Source organism: Cervus elaphus, chromosome 10 (genome assembly GCF_910594005.1).
Source record: "Cervus elaphus chromosome 10, mCerEla1.1, whole genome shotgun sequence".
In the NCBI taxonomy this organism is placed as follows: domain Eukaryota; kingdom Metazoa; phylum Chordata; class Mammalia; order Artiodactyla; family Cervidae; genus Cervus; species Cervus elaphus.
The window spans coordinates 40,386,584-40,405,147 of record NC_057824.1 but is presented as its reverse complement, the minus strand read 5'-3'; the positions used below and the strand labels follow the sequence as shown (position 1 = coordinate 40,405,147).

Genomic DNA, 18,564 nt, shown 5'->3' with positions numbered 1-18,564 from the left:
TAAAAGGAGCCGGGTTTGGAAAGTGTCCCAGGAGCCTCCAGGAGAACCGAGCTCCCGGAGAACCTCTGGGACAAGAGCAAGGCTACACCTCGGACTAGCAAAGGGCGGACAACTGGACGCCAAGAGTAGGAAGGCAAGATTTATAATGAGATGATGAAGGGCGCAAAGCCAGCCGTGGGGAAAAGGAGACTCAACCCGGGAAAGAGAAAACTAGGGCAGAAACCCACCGGCCCTGCTGGGACTTTGCTCCTCCATCGTGAACCTGGGCGGCCCTTTCAGTAAAGCGGGCTCCACTTTCTCCTAAGAGCCTCTACTGTTGTAGGAGGAAACCGAGACCACTTCCGGCCATCCTTGTCCGATCAGGGTCTAGGCGTTCAAACGTCCCCTCTTCTCACCATAGTCGCCCCACACGGCTCGCGTCACTTCTGGGAGGGGGCGTCTCTCCCCGCGCGGCGCGTACTTCCGCCCGCTCCTTCAGTTGTTGCTCTCACCCGAGTGAAGCCACTTCCGGCCTTCCCCGTCGCCTTCCGCAGTTCTCTTCCGGGTGGTGGCGGGCGGGTGGCCCGGATGTAGCCCTGGTGAAAACCTCTCTCTCTTTCTTCCCCCACTTTTCCTGGATCCTTAGGTGAGCGCGTGCCGGCGGGACTGCTGGTGTCCCCGTGGCCCTGCCGCCTTTCTAATTTGTATACAGCCCAAGACAGTTGGGAGTCACCCCGCGGAGTTGGGAGTTCGGCGCAGGGAGGAGCGGGGCTGCCAGGGCGCTAGGTCCTGGGTCCGCCGGGGCCCCTCCGGCTCCGAGGAAGCTGGGGGTGGTGGAGCGGGTGTTTGCCCGCAGAACACATCGCGCCCAGCACTGCTGGGGCCTGGAATGAGGGTGGTCACGTGGGGGAGCCGGTCTCCTCTCCTCAAGGGTGGGGGTGCCCGTAGGAGCTCCTCCGCCAGTCCGCTCTTGCGTCTCCGCTCCAGCAGCTCTTTTAGATGCTAAGCCAAGTCCCGGGGGGTTTCTGGACTGCCAGCTCCCCTTTAGGCTCCTGATTCTGTACTCCCTCCCTTCCCAAAGTGGATCTAGTACCCGCCAAGTGAAAGATCGTTGTGCAGGGGGCCCCCTCGCGGGGAGTTGCCTCCTCACTCAATTCCCTTAATCTGCACTCTTTCCCTCTGCTCAGTTTGGGAAAAGCCCTTCTGTCCAGTCATGCCAAAGAGGAAAGTGACCTTCCAAGGCGTGGGAGATGATGACGAGGATGAAATCGGTGCCCCCAAGAAAAAGGTGAGGGGGCCAGACTCCTCTGTTCTGCGGCGGAGTGAGGGGAGAAAAAAAATTAGAAGCCAGAAGAGAGATCTGGAGAGACAAAGAAAAGATGGAAAGGGCCAGCTTTTCCGCGTATTTCTGAGATATGGCTTTGCAGGATTTTCAGTTTGAGTGCAGATCCTAGACTATTTGGGGTCATAGCCAGTAACTTGCTTCTTTCTTAACTTCTGTCTCCTGCCCACAGTTGGTGGACCCTATAGCTGGGGTAGGGGGTCCCGGGAGCCGCTTCAAAGGCAAACACTCTTTGGACAGCGATGAGGAGGAGGAGGAGGATGAAGGGTCCAGCAAATATGACATCTTGGCCTCAGAGGATGTGGAAGGTGAGCTGTACCAAGAATTGACTTTTTGCTGGGGGAACAAATAGGGACGTCTGGGGTCATGGAGGACGGTAGGCTCCTGTCTCTTGCACGCCTAGCATGGGATTCTTGTGTCTGTCTGGGTGCAGGTCAGGAAGCAGCTACGCTCCCCAGTGAGGGAGGAGTGCGGATCACACCCTTCAACTTGCAGGAAGAGATGGAGGAAGGCCACTTTGATGCAGACGGCAACTATTTCCTGAACCGGGATGCTCAAATCCGAGACAGCTGGCTGGATAACATTGACTGGGTGAGGCCTGGAGACTAGCATGGCTGGGCCTGGGCCTTGCTGGCAATTTGTCAGAAATAAAACCTTCCTGTTTTCCCATTGCAGGTAAAGATCAGGGAGCGGCCACCTGATCAGCGGCCGCCGTCAGACTCAGAGGAGGAGGACAGCCTGGGCCAGACACCAATGAGCACCCAAGCCCTCCTGGAGGGCCTTCTGGAACTGATGTTGCCAAGAGAGACAGTGGCTGGGGCACTGAGGCGTCTGGGAGCCCGAGGGGGAGGCAAAGAGGGCAGCAAGGGGCCCGGACGGCCCAGTTCCCCCCAGCGCCTCGACCGGCTCTCCGGGTTGGCTGACCAGATGGTGGCCCAGGGCAACCTGGGAGTGTATCAGGAGACAAGGGAACGGTTGGCCATGCGACTGAAGGGGTTGGGGTGCCAAACCCAGGGACCCCGTGATACCACACCGCCCCCTTCCCTGGACATGTTTGCTGAGGAAGTGGCGGAAGGGGAGCTGGAGACCCCAACCCCTGCCCAGAGGGAAGGTAAGATTGAAGGGCAGAGGAGGGGGATTGTGGGCAGTGGGCAGGCCACTGGAGGCCCAAATGACTTGGCCTGTTATTTTAGAAACAGAGTCGCCTGGAGATGGTCTGGCGGACGTGATGTGGGAATATAAGTGGGAGAACACAGGGGATGCTGAGCTGTATGGGCCCTTCACCAGCACCCAGATGCAGGTAAGCTCCTCTCTGCTTTGCCTCTTCTCTCCCTCCCCCAACCCCATCAGTTCTCTCCCAGCTCTGCCCTCTCTTCCTGCAGACCTGGGTGAACGAAGGCTACTTCCCAGATGGCGTTTATTGCCGGAAGCTGGACCCCCCGGGTGGCCAGTTCTACAACTCCAAACGGATTGACTTTGATCTCTACACCTGAGCCTCCTGAGGGCCCAGTTTGGTGGTCCCTTCTTGCCTGGACTCTGTGGAGGAGGCCCCAGCTGCCTCAGGCAGTGAAGATGTTGGGGGCCACTTTTCAGTCAACTTCCTTTTCCCAATAAAAGCCTTTAGTTGTGTATTAGGGACCTTGGCTGTGCTGATGGCCAGAAGCTGGAGCCGGGAACCTCTTCCAGGTCCCTTTGGACTTGTTCTTGCCCTTAGTGTTTCCTCTCATGAAGTTCCTCCTTGGGAGTTTCTCTCTGGACCCTCGAACCACCTCACCTTTGTTTCCCATTCCTTGGGGCAGAGCCGGGCCTGTCCGGTGTCCTGTGGCCTCCCAGTCCGGACTCTGTTCTCAACTGAAAAATCTCTCTACTCACATGCCGTTCTCCAGAGTCCCCTAGGGGTTCCTGTTTTGCTGTTCTTAGGTCTTTGGCTTCTAGGACCTAAGATATTCTGCCTTGTAACCAATATAGGATAGAGCCCCAGAAGTGGAGACTTGAGGCTTGGATGGGCTGGGACATCTGTTAGGAATGAGCAGGAAGGCTGATGCTTACTGGCTTGCTCCCCACTGTCTCAGGCTTCTTAGAAGCAGATAGAAATGGCCCCTGAGGTAAAGTCTAGACTCAGTGTTGGTACCTAAAGGACTTTTCAAGGCCACCTGAGCCAGTCTACACAGGCCCAGAGATGGGCAGTGTCTCACTGGAGGTTACACAGCTAATCAGAGGACTGTCCCCGACCCAGTGGACTCCCTTCAAAGGCCTTTCTTGGCACCAGGCCCTTTCTGACTGGCCTTGGAGTCTCTGCAGCTTACATTTCCTGGGCTCCTACAATATGTCTGACTCAGTTTAGTTATTTTAGGAAACTGCGAGAACTGGGTTGGTCCTCTCCATTCAGAGTGGGTCTGGGGAGGATTGGGAGGAAGACTGATAGTTGTCATTGTGTAGTCTGGACCTGACACCTTCCACCTCCTGCCGGTGCTGCCTCAAGCCTCTCCTCACTCACACCAGTTAGTTTTTCACCTGGCTCTCTGTTGGAATCTATGGGGAACATCACTCCTCAGACATTATGAATGATTTGGTTTAGGGATGGCCTGGGTCTTTTAAAAACTCCCAGGTGTTTCCTATGTGCATCCAGGGGGAAAACCACAGGGCCCAAGTCAAGGTTACACCAGGGGAGAGGGGCCGGTTCATGGACCAGTTCATGTGGTAGAGCTGAACGTGGGTGTGGCCGTGGTTCTGGTGGAGTCAGTTAGCCAAGAGTTGAGCAGAAGAGCCATGGGGCAAAGGGCGTCCTGGGGCGGAAGGAGGCAGGCCCAGAACCAGGAAAGGGTGGAGGGGCTGGGTGGGGATACTTGATTCTCTAGTGAGGCAGCTACCTTCTATAATAATTAATGTCATAGCAGTGGGGCCCACTCTAGTGCTCTGTCCAGACCTGGATTTCATTGACTTCAAGATACCTTCAGTTGTAAGATGTCTTCATGTGTTGGAAAGAAAATCCTGCCCGTTGCAGTTGTAAGATATCATTGATTCAAAGCTGCATCCTGCTTTTAGGTATGTTCCAAAGTGAAAAAACAGATGTCTTAGGACCAATGAAATACAGTATTCACATTTATATCCCCGGTGACTGACTCATGGGAGGTGCGGAGTGTTTGGTGAATAGGTGGAAGCCAAGGGGAAGTTCCCCCAGATGTCCTGCAGGCATCCCAGGCTCCATCCAAAGCTGAGGACACATCTCTTCTGTGTTTACATCCCTGAGGGCAACAGGTGTGGGCAGAGTAATGGCCCCCCAAAATGGCCACATCCTAAGCCTCAAAAGTTGTAAATGTATGGCTGTCTGGCAAAAGGGAGCTTGCAGACATGATCACGTTAATGACAGATGTGTCTTGGATTAGTGAGCCGGGCCCAGTATGTTCACATGGGTCCTATTAAGTGAATGGGACTGAGGAGGGTCAAAGTGAGTGGGAGGTGAAAATACTAACACCTGCTGCTGGCTTTGCAGTTGCAAGATGGGGCCAGATACCAAGGAATGCAGGTACCTGTAGATGCTGGAACAAAGAAACGCAGCTCCACCGTGGGTTTTGCCCCAGTGAAACCATTTGGGACTTTTGACCACGGCTAGAACTAATAAAATTGTGCTGTGTTAAGTTTGAGGTCATGTGTTAACAGCCTCAACAGTAAACTAGCACTCCATCCAGCTGAATGCCTCTCCCCATCTTAAACCTCACTCAGTTCTTCATTGGCCATGTCCCTATTTCAATCCCCTATCAACACTTAACTCCCTTGCCTTAAACCAAACAAACTGTATGTGTATATATATGTGTGTGTATATACATATATATAATTTTTATATGTGAGTATATATATAATATTTTTTTGCCACACCCCGCACAGCCTGTAGGACCTTAATTCCCTGACTGGGGATCGAACTCATGTTCACTGCATTGGAAGTGCAGAGTCTTTTTTTTGTTTTGTTTTAATTTTTATTTATTTATTTTTGGCTGCACTCTGTCTTCATTGTTGTGTACAGGCTCTCTCTGCTTTCAGTGGGTGGGGGCTACTCTCTGTTATGGTACACAGGCTTCTCTTGTTGCAGAGCACAGGCTCCAGGGCGCTCAGGCTTCAGGGGTTGTGTTTCGTGGGCTCCAGAGCACAGGCTCAGAAGTTGTGGCACAGGGGCTTCATTGCCCTGAAGCATGTGGAATCTTCCCAAACTAGGAGTCAAACCTGCATTGTCCCCTGCATTAGCAGACAGATTCTTAACCACTGAAGGGCCAGGGAAATCACTATATAATTTTTATATAAATAAGCTTTTTGTATCTTACAGTTGTTTTGTAGATTTACAAAAATAGTACAGAGCATTCACCCAGTTTCCTCTATTGTTAACATCTTTCAGTGGCACATTTGTAACAACCCATGAACCAATGTTGTTACTATTTTTATTTTTTTACTTTTTTTTGTTTTTGTTTTTGACATTACTATTTTTAAATAGCTTTATTTCGTTAGAATCCACCCACTTAAAGTACTATTGTTTTTAGTACATTCACAGGGTTGCAAAAGCATTGTTACAACCTCATTTTAGAATTTTGTCTAAAAGAAACCCCACCCAGCAGCAGTTCCTCCCCCATTTCTCCCCATCCCCACTTACCCTCCAGCCCCTGCCAACCTCTAACCTACTTCCTGTCGCTGGAGATTTGCCTGTTACTGGGCATTTCACACAAATGGAATCATCCCATATGTGGTCTAATGTGTTTTCTATGTGTTCTTCTTGTACTTGGCATGTTTTTAAGATTCATCCGTGTAACGTGTAATAGTACTTTATTCTCCTTTATTGTTGGGTAACATTCCAGTGTATGGATGGATTACTCTATTACTACATTGTGTGGATGGATTAAACTTTTATTTATGTTTTACTAACTTTCCATAACATGCCTGTTGTTTCAGAATCCTGTCTGGAACACCGCGGTACATTTAGCTGTCATGTCTCCTTAGATTTCTCTGTTCTGACTACTCCTCCCACTTGTTTTCACTGACCTTGACCGGTTTGAGGAGTGCTGGTGTGGTTTTTTATCAAATTCCTAAGATTTGGACTTGTCTGAAATTTCCCCTATGGTTCAATTTGGGTTATGGGTTTGGAAGAGGAAGACAGAAGTGAAGAACCGTGCCTTTCACTGAAAGTTTTTTTTTTTAAGTATTTACATCTTTTTTTATGTTATATAAATGGAATTGGTTTTGATCTGTTCATGGCTGTGCTGGGTCTTCATTGCTGTGGTGAGCGGGGGGCTACTCTCTAGTTGAGGTGTGAAGGCTTCTCATTGCTGTGGCTTCTCTTGGTGTGGAGCACAGGCTCTAGGGCAGTCGGGCTTCAGTAGTTGGGGTGCACAGGCCTGAGAGCCCCGGTTCAGTGGTTGTGGCGCATGGGCTTAGTCGCTCCGCAGCGTGAAGGATCTTCCCGGCCCAGGGATTGAACCTGCGTCTCCAGCATTGGCAGGTGGATTCTTTACCACTGAGCCACCAGGGAAGCCCCTCACTGAAACTTTTCAAGGCTCCCCATTGCCCTCAAGATTAAGTTCGAAAACTTGAAGCTGATGGTTTCCTATGGCCTGGCCTGAACCAGCCCTTCCAGCTCCACGTCTCCCTTCCCCCCTGCCTCCCTCAGCTCCAGGCTCCAGGCTCCATTACCAAAAGTTCAGCCTCTCTACACCGGTGCTAAATCAAATCTCAGAGACAGAGTTTTGGATGGAATAGAAAAGGAGAGCTTTATTACTTTACCAGACAAAGGGGGACACACTGGGATTCTGACTCTAAAAACTATGTGCCCCAATCTGGGAGAATTTAATGATGGGATTTATAACATATGGTTCACAGGTGAGGTCTCTGACAAGATGATAGTACGAGCAGGGCTTTGTTGTTCAGTTGCTCAGTCCTGTCCGGCTCTTAGCGACCCCATGGACTACAGCATGCCAGGTTCTTAGCACTGCGCCACCTGGGAAGACCAAGTGTCTTCCAAGGAGGCAGGGCTGAGGGGTCGTTCGTTTCATTCTAACTCCTGAGGGTATCATTGAGCCAGGGGCGGATTTACAGGAGAGTTCAAGGTCAAAGATGTCATTACTGCAGCGGACACCTGCCCCTCTGAAATACAGCCTCTTGCCTTTGGCAGGCTGTTTTCTGGAAGAGTAGCAGGATTCGGGGAGGGAAGTCTGGATACTCCAGGGTATCACACTTTGCCCTGGGCCTCTGGTGAGGTCCTGAGGGAGATGAGGTCTGAGAAGGAGCCCCAAAAGGGGTTAAGATTAACCAAGAGTCAGAATCCACAAAGCCTGAGTAGGTTTGGTATATTCATACCTTTGACACATGTGCCCTCCATTCTAGACTCCCCTGGCTGGCTTGATGCCTCATTGCACAGTCACTGAACCCTGGGCTCCCAGGCAGTGGGGAGCCCTGAACCTGGCAGCCTGCCTTCCACTCTGCTCCCAGCCAGAACCAGGCTGGAGCCCTGGAGATGTGCATCTCTTCCTGATGCTGAGACCCAAGAGGAATTCCTTTCAAGGGTGGGTTGGTTTGTTTTTGGCCATATCCAGAGGCTTTTGGGATCTTAGTTCTCTGACCAGGATTGAACTTGTGTCCTCAGCAGTGAAAGTGCAGAGTTCTAACCCCTGAACTGCCAGGGAATTCCCTCAAGAGTGGATTTAGTAGCAGATGTTTTACACACGGAGGGCTTCCCAGGTGGCTCAGTGGTAAAGAATTTGCCTGTCAATGCAGGAGACACAGAGACACAGATTTGATCCCTGTTTTGGGAAGATCCCTGGGGGAGGAAATGGCAACCCACTCCAGTATTCTTGCCTGGAAAATCCCATGGACAGAGGGGCCTGGCGGGCTGCAGTTCATGGAGTCAGAGCATGTACGTTTTGCGCGTGATCCCAGGGTGAATAATGGACAAAGTCAGTAGCCATTTCTGAACTCCCCACAGAGGCTGGGCTGCTCCTGGTCCTTTTTGACTATTCCCCAAGTTCAATGATACACTTTCACTGTGGTAGGTTCACCACTTCACAGACCACCACCAACCCCCTTCAGGGGGAACATCCCAGCTCACATCTCCAGTTGGCTGGCCAGGGACCGACACATCCCTGTTCTCCAGGAGGCTTGTCTGGCCCAGCCTGCCCTGCAGGTAAGGCCCCCCTCCTTGTGTAAGCCACAGCTGCCCTGGGGGCTCAGACGGTGTAGTGCCTGCAGTGTAGGAGACCCGGGTTCCATCCCTGGGTTGGGAAGATCCGCTGGAGGAGGAAATGGCAACCCACTCCAGTATCCTTACCAGGTTAATCCCGTGGGCAGAGGAGCCTGGCAGGCTGCAGTCCATGGGGTTGCAAAGAATTGGACACAACTGAGTGACTGACACTTTCTCTGTGTAAATCCTGCATATGACAAGTGTGTAAAATCTAGCTGCAGATGCTGATGCTGTCTGAGATTTGCTTGGGCAGCATCTGGTCTTCCTGTTCTGATACTATCATCCTTGTTCTCACTTTCCTGTTCTCCACCCACTACCCTACATGTCTCTGCACCACTCAACTCTCTGTGGTGTCCGTCCCTGTGGCTCCCTGTTTTGGACACATTTCTCTATTTCAAGCTTTCCACAGTCACTTGGACACGATGTGGGCTTTTGCCCTCTGACCTAAAGGCCTCTTTCTTATCTGTCTCAGACTTCCTACTCTAAACCCATCTCTATTTGATAAGAGAAAAGGAAGTCATTTGACATCTGTTTTTCTTTTCCTTTTCTTTTTTGGTCATGTCATGCGGCTTGTGGGATCTTAGTTCCCAGATCAGGGATCGAACCCAGGCCCTCAGCAGTGCTAGCGCAGGGTCCCAACCGCAGAACCACCAGGGAATTTCTGACATTTCTTAAGTATCTAAATAGGAGTATTATGTTTCATCTTCCCAACAACCTACTAGTTAGCTACCTATTTTCCCCATCTTGCTGATGAGAAAAATGAGGCTCAGAGAGGTGAGGAAAACTAACCTGCCCCATATTGAAGAATCTGAAAATGATAGAGTGAAGATTAGGACCCAGGCTTGTGCGATCCTGAAGTCTAGCCAGGATTTTTGGTGAGAGATCTGACCCAATTTATGGCCTATTTTTTTTTTAATTTTTTAAAAATTATGTATTTATTTATTTTTGTCTGTGCTGAGTCTTCATTGCTGTACGTGTGGGCTTTCTCTAGTTGCGGTGCTTGAGCTTCTCATTGCGGTGGCTTCTCTTGTTTCAGAGCATGAACTCTAGGGCGCTCAAGCTTTGGTAGTTGTGGCTTCTGGGCTTCGTTGCTCCACGACAAGTGGAATCTTCCCAGACCAGGGATCAAACTTTTGTCTCCCATGTTGGCAGGCGGATTCCTAACCATGGACCTGCCAGGGAAGTCCTTCAGAAATTTTTCATCATGCTAACAGACACTCTGTACCCTAACTAAACAAAAAACTCCCCATTCCTCTCTCCCTTCAATCCCTGGTAATCTCCATTTTTTCTGTTTCTCTGAATTTGCCCTTTTGTGACTGACATATTCCACTTAGCATACTGTTTTGAAGATTTGTCCATGTTGTAGCAGGTCTCAGAACTTCTTTCCTTTGAAAAGCCCATGATTTCTCCCCCTTCTCAAGGTGATCTATTCTTGATTGATTGTTGTCATGCGTTGAGCCTTTGTTTTGTTTTCACACTTTTCTTTGTTAGTTCTTTGAACATATTTATAATAAGTACTTCGAACGCTTGGTCTATTACATTTTTTTTTCCCCACTGAGTTTGGACTGATGCCCCCTAAAAGTTGTTGTTGTCATGGTTTGTTTGTTTATTAATTGGCCTGGTAGGCAGTATCTGTGAAATCTACCTCCTTCATGGTGTGTGGCAATGGTCTCTACCCTGTTTTTTTGTGTTATATTTTTTTAACCAATTGATGTTTTTATTTTTAAGCTTGGGTTCCTAGGAAGACCTCTGTGTCAGTGTCACTTAATGGTCAGCCACTAATTGAATGGAGGCTGTACTCAGTTACCTGGCATCAGTGAGAATTCTGTCCTCTGCCAACAGATCTGTGTGTGGGTAGGAGAGTACAAAGTTGAAGCTGTTTGCAAGTTGGCCTCAGCTTTACTTTCCACTGAGCCCTTTTGAAGCTTCTTTGTGCATGTGGCCCCAGGGTTAGCCAAGCGTGGAAGGGTGGAGTGGGCCCCCCTGCCCTCTGCTGCAAATACACACAGCCTCAACTAGGAGTATGCATGCCTCAACCTCAACCATAACATCAGGCTAGTAAAAGCATTGGCTCTTCTCACTTGCACACCCCCAATTTGACTACTTCTACCAGCAACATTGCTTGGTGTGGGCACTGTCTGCATCTCTAAAGCCAATGAGCCTCCTTCATCAGTGAATCTGCTGGTCCTCAAGACTGTCCCACCTTGGCAGCTGGGATGGGGTGAGATGAAGCAGCCTCAAGCAAGAACACAAGAACAGCCTCGCACAGTTCTAACTCAAAGTTGAGCAGTTTTCAAGTCAATTCCTTCTTAGATTGGGGCACATGTTTGGTCAGTTACAGAGCTCCAAAGTGACTGTTTTATCTATTTTGCCCAGATTTATAGTTACTTTGGGGGAGAGGATTTGCTGACCTCCTCACTCAAACATAGGTGGCAACCTCCTCCTTTAAATATTTTGAACTTTGTTCTCAAAAACAGTTATGTTGGGACTTCCGTGGTGATCCAGGGAATCCGCCTGTCAATGTAGAGGACACAGGTTTGTTTCCTGGTCAGAGAAGATTACACAGGCCTGGGGGACAGCTAAGCCCGTGCACCACAGCTTGAGAAAGCCCACACGCAGCAACAAACACCAAGTGCAACCAAAAATAATTAATTAATTAAAAACCAGTTATATTACTTGGCCAAGAAGTTTGGGAGTGGGGGGGTCATAGTGCCTTGGAAACAGCTTGATGCTTTCAAGGCTTGTTTTTACAATTCCTTAGACAGGACTGGAGGGCTTCCCAGATGGTTCAGTGGATAAAGAATCTGCCTGAAATGTAGGAGACAGAGGCGATGTGGGTTCGATCCCTGGTTGGGGAACTAAGATCCCACATTCCGAGAGACAAACAAGTCCACGCATTACAACTACTAAACCTGAACACATTAGAGCCCAAGTGCCTCAATTAGAGAAGCCTGAATGCTGCAACGAGAAAGTTCCCATACTTGTCCACTTTGACTCGATGCAGCCAAATAAATAAATATTTTAAAAAATCAAAATTAATAAAAAATTTAAAGTAGGTACATCCAGCCCCTGTTACTCCATTCTGGTCAGAGCTCCAGGCAGGCTCTCTGGTTACACTATGTTGCACCCCAGCCCAGCCCTATCTTGTACCACCAGATCAGTGGCAGTTGAAACAGTAGAGGGCAGGTTTTGGTTTTCTACAAATGTCCCCAGAGTTCTCCATGGAGGTCAGCAGAAAGCCCCCATTCTCTATGTTCATAAGCACCTATGCCATGTGGGCTAGAGGCAGGCATGGGGAAACAGTGGTGGAAGGAGCCAGTCCTTGAGTGTCATGGCCATGGGCTTGTTACTGAACTCAGTTTTGGCTGCTCGTTGCTCAAGAGTCCAATATCAGACAAGTGCTACATAAGGAAAGACAGCTTTATTGAGGAAGCCAGCAATCCTAGGGAGAAAGTGGATTCATATCCCAAAGAACCAACTCCCCATTCCCCAAGTTTTTGCTTGGAGATTATATAAGGAAAAGAGGAAGGGGCTACATGTTGGGGAGAGGGTTGCAGAGCCCACAATCAGCGTGTGGTCGTTCTTCTGATTGGTTGGCAGTGAGGTAACTGAAGTCAGCATCATCAACCTTCTGGTTCCAACCTGTCTGGGGTCTACATGCTTGTGGGCAATATACAGCGAACTTCTTCCACCTGGAGGGGATTTCTGCAAATAGAAAGTATCTGCAAAATAGATCAAAGTATTATCTGTAGCCCTTGAGAAGAGAGGGAACTAAAGGTCCTTGACTTTGTTCAATGCCTAAACTACTATTATTTTGTCTTGTTTGACTATTTTCCTTTGCTCCTGCATTTTCTCATTTCTCTGATTAAATTTATTCTTTGGAACTCTGGGAAGACCTCGGAGGCTAAAGTTTTTCTATAGTAAAGAGGCAGGCAGAGGATAGGCAGGGAGCAATCCTAGGACGGCCCCATAGGGTCCTGTTCTGTTACAGCAGGTTACCTGTGGCCCTACAGCCACCAGCTATTCTGAGATTTACAAGCAAGCAGGACATGTAACACCTACGTAAAGCCCACTGGAGGTTTGTCTTCTGATTGTTCTTGAAATTGCCTTGGTGGTGATAATAATGTAAGTCACTACAGTTGTGTCTGACTTTTTGTGACCCTATGGACTGTAGCCTGGCAGGCTCCTCTGTCCATGGGATTCTCCAGGCAAGAATGCTGGAGTAGTTGCTAGCCCTTCTCCAGGGGATCTTCCTGACCCAGGGATCAAAACTGTGTCTCTTGTATCTCCTGCATTGGCAGTTGGGTTCTTTACCACTATTGCCACCTGGGAAGCAGGCATGATAATAATAGCCAACATTTATTAAGTACTAATACTGTGCACTTAGGCACTAGACTAAATTTCATATAAATTAGTCCTCATGATAACACAAGGGCAGGGTGTACAATTGCTCTCGTAAACTCATGTGTGCTCAGTCATGTATGACTCTTTGCAACCCTATGGACTGTAGCCCACCAGACTCCTCTGTCCATGGAATTTTCCAGGCAAGAATACTGGAGTGGGTTGCCATTCCATTCTCCAGTTTCTATCTGGGTGTAAACCCATCAGTAGCAGGAATATGGGGCCTTCTGGAGTTTCCTGAAGGAGTAGCCAGAGTGACTCCATGGGGGGTAATGGAGGGATTGCTTGGGCCAGTGGCTCTTTTTTTTGTTTGACTGCATCAGGTCTTAGTTGTGCCACACAGGATCTTCCTTGCTTTATGAGGGATCTTTTGTTGTGTAGTGAGGACTCTCTAGTTGTGGTTCTCAGGCTTAGTTGCTCCAAGGCATGTGGGATTTTAGTTCCCCCACTAGGGATCGAACCAGTGTCCCTTCATTGCAAGGCAGATTCTTAACCATTGGACCACCAGGGAAGTCCCAAATTGTATTTAATTTTAATTATTGCAATTTAAATTGAATTTAAATTGCAGTGATTATTGTATGGGACAGCACAATTCCAGAGGCTTTAATATAGGGACTCCTGGTAGAGTTATAGGTATGATTAAAGGAATCTGCAAAGAATGTTGAAGCCCCCAGAGGCTAACAATAAAGGGAAATGTTACCAATTCCAGGATTTAAGGGAAGAAATAGTGTCACTGAACCCCAGTGAAAGCTGGAGACATATAGGAGGGAATAAAATTCTGATCATCAATTCCAGTGTGCGTGTGTGGCTTGGGGGAGTTCTGTGCCAGAAATGAAACAAAGGTCAAATATATATTTCTTATTTCGAATCACAATATAATAGGAGGTCACCTCACAGATGCTATAGACATGAGCAGGGAGATAAAGTCGGAGGTGTGACCAGAGCGGGGCAGAAATGTCCTCTCTTCTCTTTCCCTCTGATCTCCAGCCTGTCCTACCTTTAGCTGAACCCAAGTGGGAGCCAGAGAGCAAGAGGGCCTCCAGGGTAGAAAGCAGGGCAGAGAAGGGATCTGGGGGGGTGGAAGGCAGATGACAAATCAGGCTAGGGTGACAGGCCCCAAAGCACCACTTCTGAACCCCAGGGTCTATGGAACTCTGAAAACCACTTCCTAGGTAGGATGTGTCAAACTGAACAAGTTCCTGGGGCAGAGGCAAGAGGGGACCCTTGGAAGTCTTATGGCTTCTGAGAGATCTCTGCTGAGATTCTTTAATGGCCGAGGCAGGAGAAGAAATTCAACTCTGTGCCAGAGCTTGACTTAAGCTGGGTGATTTCACTGACATTTTCTTGTTTAATCTTATAGCATTCCTGGAGAGACAAGCATTATCTTTGTTTAATCATTTACCATCTTCCCATTTGTCATTTATCATTTTACCATTCCCTTCAATTTAGAGCTGGGATGAGGGCAAGCAGTTGGTGACACCCGTTGGTGACATTTTCCTGACTGGAGGAAAGCTGCAGGGGTGTACTGAGTACTTCATTCATTATTCTGGGGCTGGAATGGATCCAAAAACATGTCTTAATGGCCAATACCTGGTTAGCCAGGTCCTCTAACTTCCAAAATCTGGTATTTAAATTCCTACCACCTCTGGCTTTGTAAAGCACACAGATCTTCACTGTCTCGGTGTATAGGAATCCCATCAGACCTCGAAGCCCAAACTTGGACTCTCTGGCTTTTCTCAAAGCTCAGATGGAAACATCAAGGGCTTTAGAGCCCACCAGTTAAACACCAGTTAAACTCTAAGGGTTTCCCCGTAGAGGGTGGTGCTCATGGTAAAGAACCTGCTGCCAATGCAGGTGGATATAAGATACACAGGTTTGATCCCTGGTTGGGAAGATCCCTGGGAGGAGGGCATGGCAACCCACTCCAGTATTCTTGCCTGGAGAATCCCCATGGACAGAGGAGCCTGGTGGGCTGTAGTCCACAGGGTCGCAAAGAGTTGGACACGACTGAAGTGACTTAGCCTGCACGAATATATATACACATCTGATCACTTTGCTGTATGCCTGAAACTAACATAACATTGTAAATCAACTATACATAAAGTGCAGAGGGTTGCACCGAGTCAGATACAACTGAAACGACTTAGCATGCTTGCACACAAACCCTTTAAACACTCTTTTTTTTTTCCTTTAAACACTCTTAATGATAGCCCCAGGTCAAATTGGATAAACGGAAGACTACAATGACAACTCTAAAGCAGTACTAAAGATCTAAGACCTAGTTTTGAATGCAGTACTAGGACCTAGTTGTGAATGCATATTCTACCCCATACCAGCTTTGTGATCTTAGGTAAGTCACTTTAACCTCTCTGAGCCACTGTGGCCCATTCTTCACTGGGGTAACACCCATCTCACATGTCCTCATCTCTTCATCAACATTCACTCTTGAGCTGAGCTCATCTGGACAGATGGCTTTAAATACCAACCATATTCTGATGACCCCCAAATTCACACCTTCAGTGTGGGTGTCTTCTGGGACTTCCTTACTTGCTGGTAGGAGCTCATAGAGAATTGCTTACTTGAAACCTCCACTTGGGTGTCTAAGAGGCATATCGAATTTAGCATGTTCCCAGATGAATTCTTTATCTTCTCCCCCAAACCTGCCCCATCCCCAGCCTTCCCGTATCAGAAAACCACAATTTGGTTCTTATTAGTTGCAACAGAAATCTTGGTGTTGTCAGATCCCCTCTCTCACAACACCCTCCACCCCCAAATCTAATAGGCTAAGAAATTCCATTGGTTCTACCTCAGAAGATAGGCGACAGTTGATAACTGCCCTCCACATTGCCCATCATCCTGGTTCAGACTCCCTCGTCTCTCACCTGACCCAGTGCAGGAACTCCTGCCCTCAGGATCTGGCCCTATTTTCTCTTCGACCTCCTCTCCCACCCTCTCCCTGGCATGTGCTCTGCTTCGGACATGCTGGCTTCCTTGGGGTTCCCAGAACACACCAAGCAAGATCTGCTGATAGGGTCTTTGATTTGACTTTGTTCTCCATAATAGCAAACACTGTAGATTTGTCTAGACTCTGTCTCCCCTTGGGAGATGGTCACCTCCAGGACAGGTGGCTGGCGCTTTCTTTGGTTCATGATTATAAATTAAGCCTAACTCATGGTTGCTTTCATGCTTAGTGGCTTCAGTTGTGTCCGACTCTTTGCGACCCCATGGACTGTAGCCCGCCAGACTTCTCTATGCATGGGATTCTCCAGGCAAGAATACTGGAGTGGGTCGCCATGCCCTCCTCCAGGGGATCTTCCCCACCCAGGGAACAAACCCACATCTCCTGCATCATCTGCATTGTAGGCAGATTCTTTGCCGCTGAGTCACTGGGGAATTTACTGTAGCATTCAACAAATATTTATGAAATAAATGAACAAATTAAATAACATTGTGAGGTAGATTCTTTATTCTCATTTCAAAGGTCTAGAAAACTCAGACTCAGAAATGTGCCCAAGGGAATTACCTGGTGGTCCAGTGGTTAGGACACAGTGCTTTAACTGCAGGGGGCCAGGGTTCCATCTTTGGGGAACTAATCCTGCAAGCCGCGTGGCACAGCCATAAAAAGAAAAAGAAAAGAAATGTGCCCACCTTCACACAGTTAATGTCAGGGAATCAGGCTAGAATGTTTGCCTTCAAGGCCTAGACCCTTACTCACGACTGACATGTTGTTGGTTAATGTCATCCCTGACATTAACCAGCATGAAGGATATTCTCATGTGAAAAGTAATTTTATAAGTGAGCACCAGGAAAACACCGGACGCTTCTGAGGAACTGCTGTATTTCCTCCTCCTTGAATAGGAGAACTCATCATATAAATTGTCCCTTTGGGGGTCAGCCCCAGGAAGTTCATAGTCAAATGTGGAGTTCGTCACTCTACTTGCTCTTTCTTAGCTTTGGATTTTGTTTGTTTGGCTGCGTTGGGTCTTAATTGGGGTGTGTGGGCTCAGTTGCTCCTCGGCATGTGGGATCTTAGTTCCCTGACCAAGGATCAAACCTGAGTCCTCTGCATTGGAAGGTGGATTCTTAACCACTGGACCACCAGGGAAGTCCCTGCTTTTTCATTTTATTGGTAGTTTTCTTTGATGTGCAGAAACTTTCTAGTTTGGTGTAGTCCCACTTGTTTACTTTTGTTTTTGGTATTAAGTTCAAAAAGTCATTGTCAAGACCAATGTCAAGGAGCTTATTGCCTATGTTATCTTCCAGGAGTTTTATGGTTTCAAGCCTCAATCCATTCTGAGTTATTTTTTTGTGTATGATGTAAGATAAGGGTGCAGGTTAAGGCTTCCTTGGTGGCTCAGTGGTAAAGAATCCACCTGCCAATTCAGGAGATGCAGGTTCAATCCCTGGGTTGGGAACATCCTCTGCAAAAGGAAATGGCAACCCACTCCAGTATTCTTGCCTGAAAAATCCCATGGAAAGAAGAGCCTGGTGAGCTACAGTCCATGGGGTCATAAAAGAGTCAGACACGACTTAGTCACTAAACAACAAAGACTCATTTTTTTACATGTGATTGTCCAGTTTTCCCAACACCATTAATTGAAGAAACTTTCCTTTCCTCATTGTACATTCTTAGGTTTGTTGTTGTAAATTAATTGATCATATTTTGTGGATTTATTTCTGTGCTCTCTATTCTGTTTCATTGATTTGTGTGTCTGTTTTTATGCCAGTGCCATATTACTTTGATTATTGTAGCTTTGTAATATAGGTTGAAGTCAGGAGGTGTAATGCCTCCAGCTTTGTTCTTTCTCAAGCCCACATTGGCTCTTGGGGCCTTTTGTGATCCCTTGCAAATTTTAGAATTGTTCTATTTCTGTGAAAAATGCTACTGGAATTTTGATATGGATTGCATTTAATCTAGATTATTTTTGGTGGTATGGACATTTTAACAATATTAATTCTTCTAATCCATGAACATGAAATATATTTTCATTTTTCTGTCTTTTTCAGTTTCTTTCATGAATGCCTTATAGTCTTCAGTGTACAGATCTTTTGCCTCCTTGGTTAAATCTATTTCTATGTGTTTCATTCTTTTTGATGCAATTATAAATGGGATTGTTTTCTTAATTCTTCATTCTGATAGTCTGTTATTAGTATATGTAAACAGAGTTGATCTTTATGTACTGATTTTGTATTTTGCCATTTTACCATCTAATAGGAAACCCATAGAAGGGGACTGAAGGGGACTCAGGACTCACTGACTGGGTTTTTATAAAGCCTCCAGGATCCCATGCTGTTCGTCTCCATTTTCTGCACCCATAACATTGTCTGCATCCTAGGGCTGGTTCTTCTCAGAGTTGTAGGATGTGTTTTATTTATTTTTTTTTTATTTTACAAGACTGTATTTTTATTTATTTTTTTTTTCTTGTTTACCATTATGGATTCTTTTTTTTTTTTTTTTTTTTAGTTGGAGGCTAATTACTTCACAACATTTCAGTGGGTTTTGTCATACATTGATATGAATCAGCCATAGATTTACACTGTAGGATGTGTTTTAATCATGTGGTAGGAAAGAAAAGTCATTTCTCCTCTTTTTTTGTTTGTTTGTTTGTTTTTGTTTTAGGCAAAG

General features: G+C 47.4%; 1 protein-coding gene across 2 annotated transcripts; it reads left to right on the top strand.

Moving 5' to 3' along the window:
• Positions 1-214: 214 nt before the first annotated feature.
• Positions 215-2,952, top strand: CD2BP2 (CD2 cytoplasmic tail binding protein 2). Of its 2 annotated transcripts, none has more exons than XM_043914734.1 (7): positions 215-625; positions 1,167-1,267; positions 1,494-1,629; positions 1,755-1,912; positions 1,997-2,432; positions 2,521-2,621; positions 2,704-2,952. In XM_043914734.1, exons 2-7 carry the CDS (start codon positions 1,193-1,195, stop codon positions 2,812-2,814), a joined length of 1,017 nt encoding a protein of 338 aa, XP_043770669.1. In that variant the 5' UTR covers positions 215-625; positions 1,167-1,192; the 3' UTR covers positions 2,815-2,952. The 2 variants fall into 2 exon arrangements, with proteins under 2 accessions (XP_043770669.1, XP_043770668.1); XM_043914733.1 differs by having other exon boundaries at positions 216-625; positions 2,515-2,621.
• Positions 2,953-18,564: the final 15,612 nt, after the last annotated feature.